This window comes from Neodiprion virginianus, chromosome 5 (assembly GCF_021901495.1).
Source record: "Neodiprion virginianus isolate iyNeoVirg1 chromosome 5, iyNeoVirg1.1, whole genome shotgun sequence".
NCBI lineage: Eukaryota > Metazoa > Arthropoda > Insecta > Hymenoptera > Diprionidae > Neodiprion > Neodiprion virginianus.
Window position 1 is genome coordinate 10022345 of NC_060881.1, and position 12731 is coordinate 10035075.

Genomic DNA, 12731 nt, shown 5'->3' on the forward strand with positions numbered 1-12731 from the left:
TCGGCCGTACAAAGCTAGGATACTTAATCACTGAGGCCTTAGGACCATATTTCAAGAAAATTCTTACCGACGATGTTCAGCAGTCTACAAGTTACTGTCTCTCATATGACGAAACAACTAATGTAGAACATAAAAAAGAGTTGCAGGTTAGAGTCCGATATTTTTCTGAAACTAACAAAGAAGTTGTTGCCCATCATGTACAAACATTTTTCATGGGTCATGCAACTGCCGAAGAATTAGCTAAATGCATCAATAAAGCTATTGTGGAAGCTGACTTTCTACAGGATAAGTTAATCATGCTGGGCGCTGATGGTCCGAATGTTAATAAAAAAGTATGGTCAATCTTAAATACAGAAGTAAATCAACTGCGTGGCAAGGGACTACTTGATATCGGATCGTGTAATATTCATATTATTCACAATGCATTTCTAAAAGGCCTCAGTGAACTTGGCAACGAAGTCAGTGACCTCATATTGCAAATTTACTATTTTTTCCATGGGTGGCCATCTCGCTGTGAAGACTTTGAGAAGTGTCAGATTGAAGAAAATCTTCCAACTAACCACTTCATCAAACACGTAGCGACTCGATGGCTGACACTAGAACCTAGTGCACAACGCGTTTTGGAACAGTGGAAAGGACTTACCAGGTATTTTCTACGGTTTATCCCGAATAAGAAAGATTGCAAGCAACTCATGGCATCACAAAAGTACCTTACGATATGTAAATACATACGGCAGAAAGATATGAAAGCTCAATTCTATTTTGTCATTGATAGTGCTGCTATTTTCACTAAATTTTCGTTACAATTCCAAAAAGAGGAACCTTTAATACATATTTTGTTTGACGAACTTCAAAATGTAATACTTACACTCGCTGGTCGAGTTTGTAAAGTTGAGAGCCTAAAGAATTATAAGAAAAATGATATGAAAGGACATATATTATTCGCGGACACCAATTTATGTCCAATAAATTCTATCGTGATTGATAAAACAGTGCAAGAATGTCTCAATGACAATGCATTGAGTGATAAGGAGAGACAACACTTCTTGCTGCAAGCTCGAAACCACTACAAAGAAGCAGCATTGCACATCTTGAAGAAATCCTCACTTCAAGCATATCCACATTCAAATCTCATCTACTCGTGCCGATGTCTACAACCACAGAGAATAAAGCGAACCATAAGCTGCTCACACATTGTAAAAATAGCGGAAGCAATGCCATTGCTGGAGGCTATTTCATCAAGTACACTCTTAGATGAATGGAAACTCCTACAATTAGAAGATCTACCAGAACTTGAACAAGATCGTATCGATCATTACTGGCAGAAAAATGTCTTCAGTGTGAAAGATTCAAGTAACATCCAAAAGTATCCAATAATCACCAGAGTTGTTAAAGCATGCTTGGCTTTAGCTCATGGTAGTGCGGACGTAGAACGAGGTTTCTCTAGATCTAAAAGGATTTTATCAATAGATAAAGCTGCAATGTCTGAAAGGACATTGAATGCTCGATTGGCGATTTGTGATGGAACTAAAAAGTTCAAAAATAAACCCCATCTAGTTCCTATAACAAGAGACTTAATTACCAGCGGACGCTTAGCACATCAAAACTACACATGCTTCTTAGAGGAGGAACGGAAGAAAAAATACAAAACTGCCGAAGCGGCAAAAGCCGAAAAAATGAGACTTGAGCAAGAAAAAGAAAATTTGAAAGAGATAGAATCGAAGAAACAGAGTATTGAAGACCTTGAAGTGAAACTCAAAGTAGCACAGAAAGAGCAAGACATGAAGAAACAAAGCGCTGACGCTCTGTTATCAGAAGCAAATAAACGATTACAAGTAGCGCTTAAAAACCAGGATTTACAAGCAGCCCAATTGGCACAAGGTTTGATTGAGGGTGCCGAAAAATTACGAGAACAAGAGAGAACTCAAGAAAATGTTGCATCCCGATTGGCTAAGCAAGTAGAAAAAAGAAAGAGTGGACTGCTATCAGATTTATTTGCCAAGAAACAAAAAATAACCAAAGATATTTAAATCGACTGATCACAGCATATGCTCAAGTTCGGTTAAACGAAGACTAACTATATGGTAATAATAGAATTAGAAGACTAGGATTAAATATATTAAAAAAATGTTTTTCTGGTCAAGTACGAATAGTACCTAATACTTTCGTCATTATAAAATATTCTAACGTACTATTTTATATTCCTTTATCAATGTTCACGTCCAATTAATAAATGTGATGAGTAATGTTATTTTTAAGTATATTAAGTAAAAGTAATATGATTTCGTGTTATGTTACGTTGGAAACTAAATGTGCAATGTAGATATATTTGATACACACTGTGATGAAAAATAAATAAATTTCATAAAATTATCGAAAATTCTTGCATATTTTTCACACGTTATTGAGATTATGATCTATAACCAGTGAAAAGATGTGATTCTGTTAGGCATTTAAGGCCACTTTTTTCCTAATCCTGTGCCACTTTTCTCCTGATTTCATGCCACTATTGCAACTAATTTGAGGTCCACCAGGTAGTGGAAGCCCTGAAAACAGAAAAACTGAAACAAACTTCATTTCACTGAATCGAACACTTCTGTACACATTTTGCAGTGACGGTTACGAAACCTCCAGAATAATCGGCATAGTTGGGAACGTCTCTGAGATTTATTGCATCACAAAGTTCAGTGAAAAACAGCTTTTCTTTCTATTCACAACTTTTTTTTTTTTTTTTTTTGCCAAACCTACCCAACCCAAATTATATGAATTTAGCTTTCGTTTGCTGCTATTCAATTCTGATCAGTGTACGTGGAGATTAAAAAATATGTTTCGCGTAAAATAACACACCGGCAGAAATCGTGTTGCGTAGGATTGGTAGCAAACTAAAATGAGACCGATATCGTTACAGTAAATGTTGAAAAATGTTTTCGCATGATGAATAATGAATTATAATGAATAATGAAAATGATCAAGGACAGTATAGTAAACGTAGCAAGAACTTCTTCTCTGGGCAGTACTAAAACTTCAGGTATTCAAATACTTTCCAACTTTTATATACATATAATATTATATTTTACATTTGTATCAATAGCAATGTTTTATTACACACACTGATTCAATATACCGCCATCCCGCGCCCCGTGACTAATATATCTTAAAAATTGGCGAAGCTGTCGAATTTCCTGCAGATATTAAGTAAGAATTCCACCACCCAAAAAAAATTTCCAGGCTTACCCTTGTCGGTATTTTTCTCACTGTTTTTCGTCTGCAACGAGAACGCCGCGCTTATCGGATTTTGTTATCGGAAACCTCACTCGATGAAAAATCTACCGTATAAAATGCATGTTAGACTGATTCAAATTAGGGTGATACTTTTTATTTTTCTGGAATAAATTTCAAACGTTATTTTTAACCAAGCACAAAATTCCCCCGTTGTCGAGGATCTTGAGGGCAAGTCTAATGACGTGCCTCATTTAATGTTATCGTTTCCCGCTTTAAAAACGTGTCAAAAATGAAAGTCTTTCCAGTTTCTTCACGTCATTTTACAAAATAATCGTGTAGTAAGGACTTACAGTTGGACTGGCTTCATTTTCATATAAATAATAACATATTCGTTTTGTTCATAAACCTTCAAAAGGTATAAAACATCATTTTAAAAGGTAATTTAAATATCCCTACGATTAAATGTATGCATATGAAATTGCAATCACATTTATTTTATAAAATTCTGCGAATAAACTGAAACGAATATGGCTATTGACACTCATACTTGAACTGCGGTAAAAACTAGCGTTTGTACATTCTTCTAGGAAAGCAAAAATGGTGTACTGTGTAAGAAGGAGGCAAACACGATTCTTTACATAACAAGAGTATTTTACGCGTTTTTTCATGAAGTACGAAGCACGAAATTGAGGTTAGGGTCACGTAACGTCAGATTCATTCGCGACTGCACATGCGCGGAGTACTTAGAAGACCTCTTTAACTTCTAGGACTCCGCGCATGCGCATTCGCAAACTCACTCTAACGTCATAGAAACGGGTACTTCGTAGACGGGAAACACGCATGAAAAAACGCGTGAAACATATTTGCTATACGTAACAGATATTGTCCTGAAACCGGATGAGGTTTCCTCGAGTTTGCGTGATCCTGAAATTCGCACACGTAGAACGGGCTACAGCTCTTGAATTTCTTTTCTCACGACTGCAGGTTCACTTGGGTGAGGGAATCGCCGTATGCGAGGAGCAGCTGCGCGCCGTGAAGTGGAGCGATTACCGCAAGTTGACCCGCGGATTGGCCGCAATTCTGTTCAGCCCTACCGAGCTTGCGACCTGTTCTGTTACTGGACAACGCTGGAGCAGAGCGGGAACCGCGACGGAGCGCCCCGTCAAACCGGCCCTGGACCGCGCCAAGGTGCAGGCAATCATATGTGAGTATTGACAAGCAGTTTAATGCAATAGAATGAAAATTATATTCAGATAAAACAATTTTGTTTTTACGCTTAAGAATATTTAAATCAAGAATGATGATATCCCGTCTAACCTAACCCGACCTAACCTCTGTCTGTATAAAATGATAATTCTATTCAGATTAGACAATCTTGCTTACGGTTAAGAACATCTGAATGAGAATTGAGAATATCCAACCTAACCTAACCTGACCTGACCTAACCAAACCTAACCTCTATCTGCACAAAATAAAAATTCTATCCAGATGAGACAATCTTGCTTACGGTTAAGAACATCTGAATGAGAATTGAGAATATCCAACCTAACCTAACCTGACCTGACCTAACCAAACCTAACCTCTATCTGCACAAAATAAAAATTCTATCCAGATGAGACAATCTTGCTTACGGTTAAGAACATCTGAATGAGAATTGAGAATATCCAACCTAACCTAACCTAACCTCTATCTGCACAAAATAAAAATTCTATTCAGATGAGAATCTTGCTTACGGTTAAGAATATTTGAATGAGAATTGAGAATATCCAACCTAACCTAATCTCGATCTGTATAAAATAAAAATTCTGTTCAGATAAGACAATCTTGCTTACGATTAAGAATATTTGAATCGAGATTCACAATATCTGATCTAACCTCAAATTTTACATTTTCTCATATTGTTTTTAAAATTCTACCATCCTAACCTAACCAAATTTAACTCAACGTAACCTATGTCTGTAAGAGTTTAGTCAGCGTTCGCATAAGTGTGCGACCCCGTCTCCACTTGGCTTACAAATATCGTTATATGTCCAAAACTATTGACCTGGTAGTAACGAAATACGGCCTAAAACTTGGCCAAAAGTAATAAAAATCGGGTCAGTACTTCCGGAGATATAAACGAACATACGTCAGAAAGACTTTGAGTTTTGTATCGTGAGTTTTTCTAACAACGGAACGATCCGTGCGCCTGAAGTAGGCAAACGGAGTTACAGTTCATGTTCAGGTTGAGAACTCTATCCAGCCCCGCTAGTATTGTTTGTATAAAAATAACCTGAACATCGGAAAATGTGGAAAATGAAAAATTGGATTCGGACAATCAACTATGGCAATAATGAGGCAATTGAGAGTAGGACCTTTATCAAGTTCGGCTTGACGTTTGGGATGATCGTGGCGGAATACGGTGCTGAAATGAGTTGTAACTCTGGTTGCCTGCCTCAGGCGCCGGGATCGCGCCGCTGTTAGAAAACCTCACCTTATATGTTATGTGTGAAGAACAAAGGGGAAGCAAGAAGATGACAAGTTTTCGATTTTATCGGGAAATTTTGTCCCGTTTCTTCCGAACCATTTTCTTCGAAAATTTTTTGTTGTGGCAGCCGAAAACTCGAGGAAGTTATGGATTCTCATCCGACAAACAAGGTGATAGAATAAAATTCGCAAGAAGTTCGAAGTGAGTTTTGAACGGCTCTCCCGGAAACTTTGAAAATCGTTTTATATTGGATGTTATAATAATCCTTGAAGTTTCGCGGGGCGGGGCGACGAAAAGCCGGCTTATATTCACGCGCAATTTTTGCTGCCGAGGAATAAAAAAATATTATTCCTCGAGAAATTGAATAATCCGAGGAATAATCGATTCTGATTTGCGATTTGCCTGAAACAACATTCAAAAATTCACAATGGCCAAACTTTCCGAGGTAGTGGATATAGGTAACAGTAATAGAGCTAACAATAAAGTTGAATTGGGAAGATATAACCGACAATAATATTTCCACATGGCCAATGGAAACCCTGTAAATGTTCGACGATTCCGACAGGTTTTCGATAAGTCGGAAGTAGTAATAAAAATTCATAAAAAAAAAAATGGAAGCAATCGAGGTTCCGTTCGATTGCACGAAAATGATCTGGTTGGTATGGCGAGAAGCATATTATTCAGCACTTGTCTACAGTAAATGGAACGAAAGTGTTCCGCATCTTCGATGTAAATTACTTTTAGTTCTCTGAGTTTAGAATTTGCAAATAATCATAATTCATAATATTTCAGGCGAATTTCGTACGGAATTTGCAATATATTGAGTTTGTCAGGAGGACTCATTACCTTCGGTAATTGCTCCAAGTATTTCTCAACTCCAGCCAACTTCTCCTCTGGCCTTTGCAATCTGCGATGAGATTAAAAATCCGTCGTACAAGCGTCGAGGTGCAGTTGTTATTCTGTCCCTGCTTACGGGGCTAATTATTTATATTTGCATAAATTCCGAAAGTACGAACTTAATTTAATTTCGTGTGTAAACGAGCAAAGGTCGAACTATGTCGAAGATAAAAGCAGAGGACGGTGTAATTTGACGTTAATGCGACGGAGTCGCTCACCTCCGTAATCGAGAAGCTTTAAGCTAAAGGCGTACATAGAGGGTGTAATAAAAGTCAAGTTTGCTCGTTAAAACGACGGATCGTTTGACACTCGAACAGTGCGAAACGTCTAATTCAAGGGCTGCACTCTGATTTGCGGGGCATCGAATTTCTTAATTAACGACACCCGAGACCCACTCAAACATACTTCGTAACCACCCCCTACTTCCAATCTTATCGCCAAATCCCCCTTGTTCCCAGAGTTTCGTCGTTCGCGCTCGAACGAATCCAGCAGATGTGGATTTTCGCTTTTGTCTAATCTAGATCACGGCAGACGACGATAAAATCACTTTCGCTAGGGTTCACAGGCGAGCTTTTATGCGAAAAAAAAAATAATTACGTGAATGGAATGTTTTTTCGATCCTACGAAATCTTGTTCGATTCAATAAAAAAGTGCTAGGAAGAATAATTTGTGTTATCAAGTGGCATCAAATTTATTTAAATCAACAAAACACATCTTCGTCGTATTCGACCGCAATATTTGGTAAATTCAACAAATCCATTCTCTGTGTTGCGTGAGGTAGTTTACATCTAGCTAGAGTTGATTCCGACAAAACTTTGCCTCTCTTAAACTTGCTTCCAACTTACAATTAGCTGCTAACGGTATGCGTGATTTATTTTGTAGATTCTTAACTGAAGGTGTTTAAATGATAATACTCGACAATACCGGCTTGAACACTCCTCTATATCCATATTATAAAAATATCTCGCCGTCGCGCCGTGTCAAGGATCCAAGGAAACCCCCCCATTTGACCCTTGACCCTATATATATACCCTTATACAGATTGAACCCCTTACCCTACATGTATACCCTAATACCCATATAGATTTAACCCTTTACCCTACCTATATACCCTTTTTACCTTTAAAGACTTAACCCTTTACCCTAATGTATATATACATCCATCCAGGAATCAGGGGTTCAACCCATTATCCTATATATATTAGGGTGGTCCTTAAAAAGGTTAGTTTAATATCGACTGTATTTTACCTCAACTCTAACCCCTCCCGCCTATAGGATGGCTTTTCTCATTTAATATATCGTAAGAGGAATAGTGTTGACAAATATTTGTAACTGCGAGGTTTTAATGGGCATTAGTATTACTATCTGAGAAAAAATTCACATTATCGTACCAAGCAATATACACAAATTGCACTTCGTCTAAATAAGAAAAAACGTCACGTTTCGAGGGTGTGCAACGCATCGAGATTACCTGATGATGTACGATGATGTGAATTTTTTCTCAGATAGTAGCATTAAAACTCACTGAAACCTCGCAGTTACAGATTTTTTTGGACATTATTATTCCTGCAATAGAATACATGTTGAGAATGTATTCGAAACATGTGTATTTTAAATGAGATCCATCCTGTTGGTCGGAGGGGTTAGAGTTGAGGTAAAAAATTTTAAAAATTAGGGAATTATTTTTGAATCCTTTGGCGCCGATTTGGGGGATAAGACAGTCAAAATTCAAAAATGACCATTTTAAGGACCACCCTAATGTATTTTAACACTTTTGGGTGTTGCGCAAATAAATCGGGTTCATGGAGCAATAACGAAGTGAACAGATCAGGCAAAAATTAAAAGGTGGAAAAATACGCTTAATAGCGATACGTCCTTTCAATTTAACGTCCGAAACAAGACTGAGTTTACAATAATGTTGGTTGACGCAGCAACCTTATTGATTTTATAACATACAAAAGCTCTTACATGTCTTTTATCTATGATGACTACTAGATCATTAAGAAGGGGATCAGAACGGGTTATTTCACCCTTTGTAACAATATACGCATATGTATATATATAACCTCGTACCTGCAAACAATTTAACCCTTTACCGTCTACACTCCGCCCTCCTTCCCCGCCGTCTCAGCTCTTGTTTCCTCTTTAACTTTACGCTGTATATGTATATCTCTCTATATCATAAAGATATCTCGCCGCTGCACCGTGTCAGAAATTCAAGAACCTTGTCATATAAAACCTGACCCACTCCTCGCACAAGCACCTACATACAAACCAGAAGACACCCGAACACACCCGACGTCACCCGAATACACCCGAAGTCACCCGGACACACCCGAAGACACCCGAACACACACGAAGACACCCGAACGCACACACACGCGCACTTGGGGTTAGGTAAATTACGGGTAAAAGCTAGAGAATTTTGGGAAAGATCAGACATCCACAACTACGTATGTATGTGTTCTATATTACCAAAATATAATCATATCTCGCCGCCACCGCCGCTGTTGACGGGTCGAAAATCCAGGAATAATAATAATAATGACAATAATAATAATAATATACTCGACTTTTTAAGGGGTTAGGTGGGTTTCAAAAGCTCAAAATAGGTACATTTTTATGAATTTTTTTTTACTTAATCAACAGAATATTTCATTCCATCAATTTAACACATAAAAGATACATATTTTATGAGTAGTTTGTGAAATTTTCATTGAAAAATATTGAAATTTAAGGCGTGGACACGTCGTCTGCTGTGACCCCTCAAAAAAAAGTTCTCTCAGCGTAGTCAGGATAACTCATGACAGATTCATCTGAAATGCAAAAACCAAAAATTTTCTGTTAGTAGATGTTCAAAACTCGTACTTGGACGAAGGAAAAAAAAAAAACAAAAATTACATTTTTGGCGGCGTTGAAAACAAAAAACCCTTATTTTGAGTAAAATTTGCACCCTTCATGGCCTTGAAAAATTACTTGGAATAGAAAAAAAAAAATCCTTCGTTCAAGTACGAGATAATGTTATTTGGAAGAAGTGTGCAAAATTTGAAAGAGATCGGTTCATAAGTTTTCGAGAAATCGTGACTACCGATTTCAAAAATGTAGTTTCGAGAAAAACGCGATTGAAGATTTACATTCAAATAACATGTAAATAATCGTACTTACACCGTATAATGATGCAAACCCATGTTTTTTCCACGTGCCATCACCTGACACGGTAACATCTGTCGTATCTTCAACATTATTTTCATCACACGTTAATTTTTTTTCTTGATTTGCAGCAGACAACAAAATTGATTCGGCAACAGTTATGACGCACTCATGTATTTTATCAACATAAAAATTGTACGTTGATGCATTCAAGAATGAGGAACTTATATCCATCAAACCACAGAATTTTTTACATCCGGCAAGTCCTAAGCCTAGTATTCGCATCACAAAAATAAACGAACAATAGCTAAGCAGCTGCCTCGATATATCTGCCTCCATATACCTGCGTCACGCTCGGTTATAGCCTGATGGGTGAAACATCCAAAGGCTATATCTCTTAGAATATGACTCGGATCGTTTTAAAATTTTAAAGGAATATTCTCAACATATTCAATTATAAGATAAGCAAAAAAAAAGAAAATTCGATTTTTTGAAATTTTGAAACCCACCTAACCCCTTAACTCCCACCTCACTGAAGTCGAAATGGGGTGGTTGGCGTGCAAAGCGAAGATCCTCTAATATATATATATATATATTATATATATTCATAAAAAGATTCAAGAAAATAAAAACATTCAGCATTTTCATCCCATTTTTGAATCATGACGAAAAGACGTGTTTTCGAGTCCCTGATTTTACAAAAATAATTCATCGATTTTAAAAATGGTTATCTTCATGTGAACTTTTACAAAATGGCGAACAAATTTCGCAAATTAGATAAAACTCTATTTATCTTTCGCTCGTGCGGTATCTGACATTCGGTCGGCCTGCAAAGATCACGGTAGAATTCCCGTTGACCGTGGAAAACGAAGCTGAAGGACCGAAACGCCCTCGTCAACCTAATCCCAACCAGTCACGATTCTATTGGCTGTTATTTCAGCCTGGACTATATTCTCTGGGTTCCTTGTACAACATTGTCAAGGAACCGAGTCAGGATTAAAAGGAAATTGGCCACCAGACGAAAGTAGGCAGTTTCGCCTAAGGGAAAACGTCACGGAAAGTTCGGAATTCTTTGCTTCTGAACGTTCTTCGTAACCTGTAATTTTCACCGAAAAATGCCCAAACTTTCATCGGTCTTCCATACGATCATAGAGATTGTTTTATCAAATTTTCTTTTTGATTTCTATCGGATTCGTTGCTTTATTATGATAACACGATCGTCATTGACTATTAAAAATCTACAACTTGACAGGAGAGTCATCGAATGATTTTATATAATGTCATTTAATCATATGTGAGTCAATTCACATCAAACCGGACACTCTTGAAATGGTCAGGATTTCAAATTTTATAAAAGTTGGTTAACGATGATTCTTGAAAAGATCATTTTTGGATTTCGAATGTTAAATTTTTAAATTTTTTCAGATTTTTATCTCAATTCTAACCCGTGCGGCCAGAGTTGATTTTCCCATTCAACCCTTTTCAAGGGAACGATAAATCTGCCCAATTAATTTCGATGAAATTTGATATAGGGAGGTTTTTTTTTTAGTCGTTGATTACGAATCTGGACACGCAATTTCAAAATTAAAAATTACGGTTTCAATATGGCAATACCGACTGACTTTTGGGACGTCTTGATGATGATTGAATTTTGAATTTTGAAATTTCGAGTTCAGATTCCCAATGAGCCACCCAAGAAAGCTCGCTTTATCAAATTTCGTTGTCATCTGTTTGGCAGATTTCCTGTTAAACGGAAAAATCTACTCTAGCGGCACGGGTTAGAGTGGAGATGAAAATCTTAAAAAAATCCAAATTTGCTTTTGAATCATTTGGAGTTGATTCGGGAGTTGACATAGTTGAAATTCAAAAATGACCTTTTTAAGGACCACCCGAATATGCATTGTGTGCGACTGGAAAGATTACTTTAAATTTTATTGGAATTACAGTGGTAGTATTTTTGGGGTTAAACGGGGTGGATTACAATTAGAAAAAAAAAATTTTTTAATCGTCCAGCACCCGCGCACGATGATTTTTAAACGCTGATATCTCTGGACCAATTTATCGTACAGGTTGGGGCTCGTTTCGAAATTAATAGAAAACGCATTTCAAAATATGTATAATTATACCGTATCAATTACACTTCCCTCGAAATCAAACCCGTTTTTTTATTAGCATAAATATTTGAATGAAATCGTCGCATAAATTGAAAAAAATCAAGCTTGTTTCTCATACAATTTCCAATGGGAGCTAAAATTTTGCATGAAAAATAAAGAGGATTCTGATGAAATATGTGATGATATATTTAGTTCTGTTAATGCCTGAAAAATTCTTAATTATTAGTAAGATTAATTATTTCTCATTTCTATACGTGTGAACAGATTTTGCACACTAGATCACGCCAATTTACAAAATGTTTGTATTCACACCCTTGTGCGCATGCGCCAACGCTTTATTACCGCACTGTTAAAAAATAAGGCACTTTACGCACACTCCGCAATCTTCGAAAATCGAACTTTCCAAGCAGGTGTTGGAAAAAAAAATCATTACTATACAATAGACGTCACCAGTTCCGAAACCGATTCTAATTACGTTTTATGCCAGTAAAACCAAGTCGATTATATTAAATAAAACCTCGCTTCTGAAACAAATTGCCGAAAAAATTTCGCGTCGATAAGTTTTTTTTCTGCTCTTTTACTGTTTTCCGCAGTGCAGAGATTTCGAATGTTCAGTGAAATCTGCCCCGGTAAAGGCACTAAAAATCGATACTTCGTATAAATTGTGTTACGTAATAGCTGTGCAAGTATTTATCAGATAAAAGATACGAAGATCGCATTACGAACACGAATTGCGAGAATACAAAACACCGGAATTATAAACAAAAATTTAGACACCGATAATTTCATTTCTTTTTAAATCGGTTGAAAATGCTTTAAAATCTAGCACATTTGATTTCACCCTACCTTTTTTTTACAACTTTATATCATAATCAGTATCG

At 36.8% G+C, this 12731-nt stretch overlaps 1 protein-coding gene across 1 annotated transcript in view; it reads left to right on the forward strand.

Annotated features, from left to right (window-relative positions):
- The window catches only part of LOC124306283 (protein abrupt-like), a 166611-nt gene that overhangs the window by 67149 nt on the left and 86731 nt on the right, over positions 1–12731 (forward strand). Inside the window, exon 7 of the mRNA XM_046766805.1 lies at positions 4207–4426. Within this exon, the coding sequence (XP_046622761.1) occupies positions 4207–4426 (220 nt within the window). The remainder of the gene's footprint in view (positions 1–4206; positions 4427–12731) is intronic.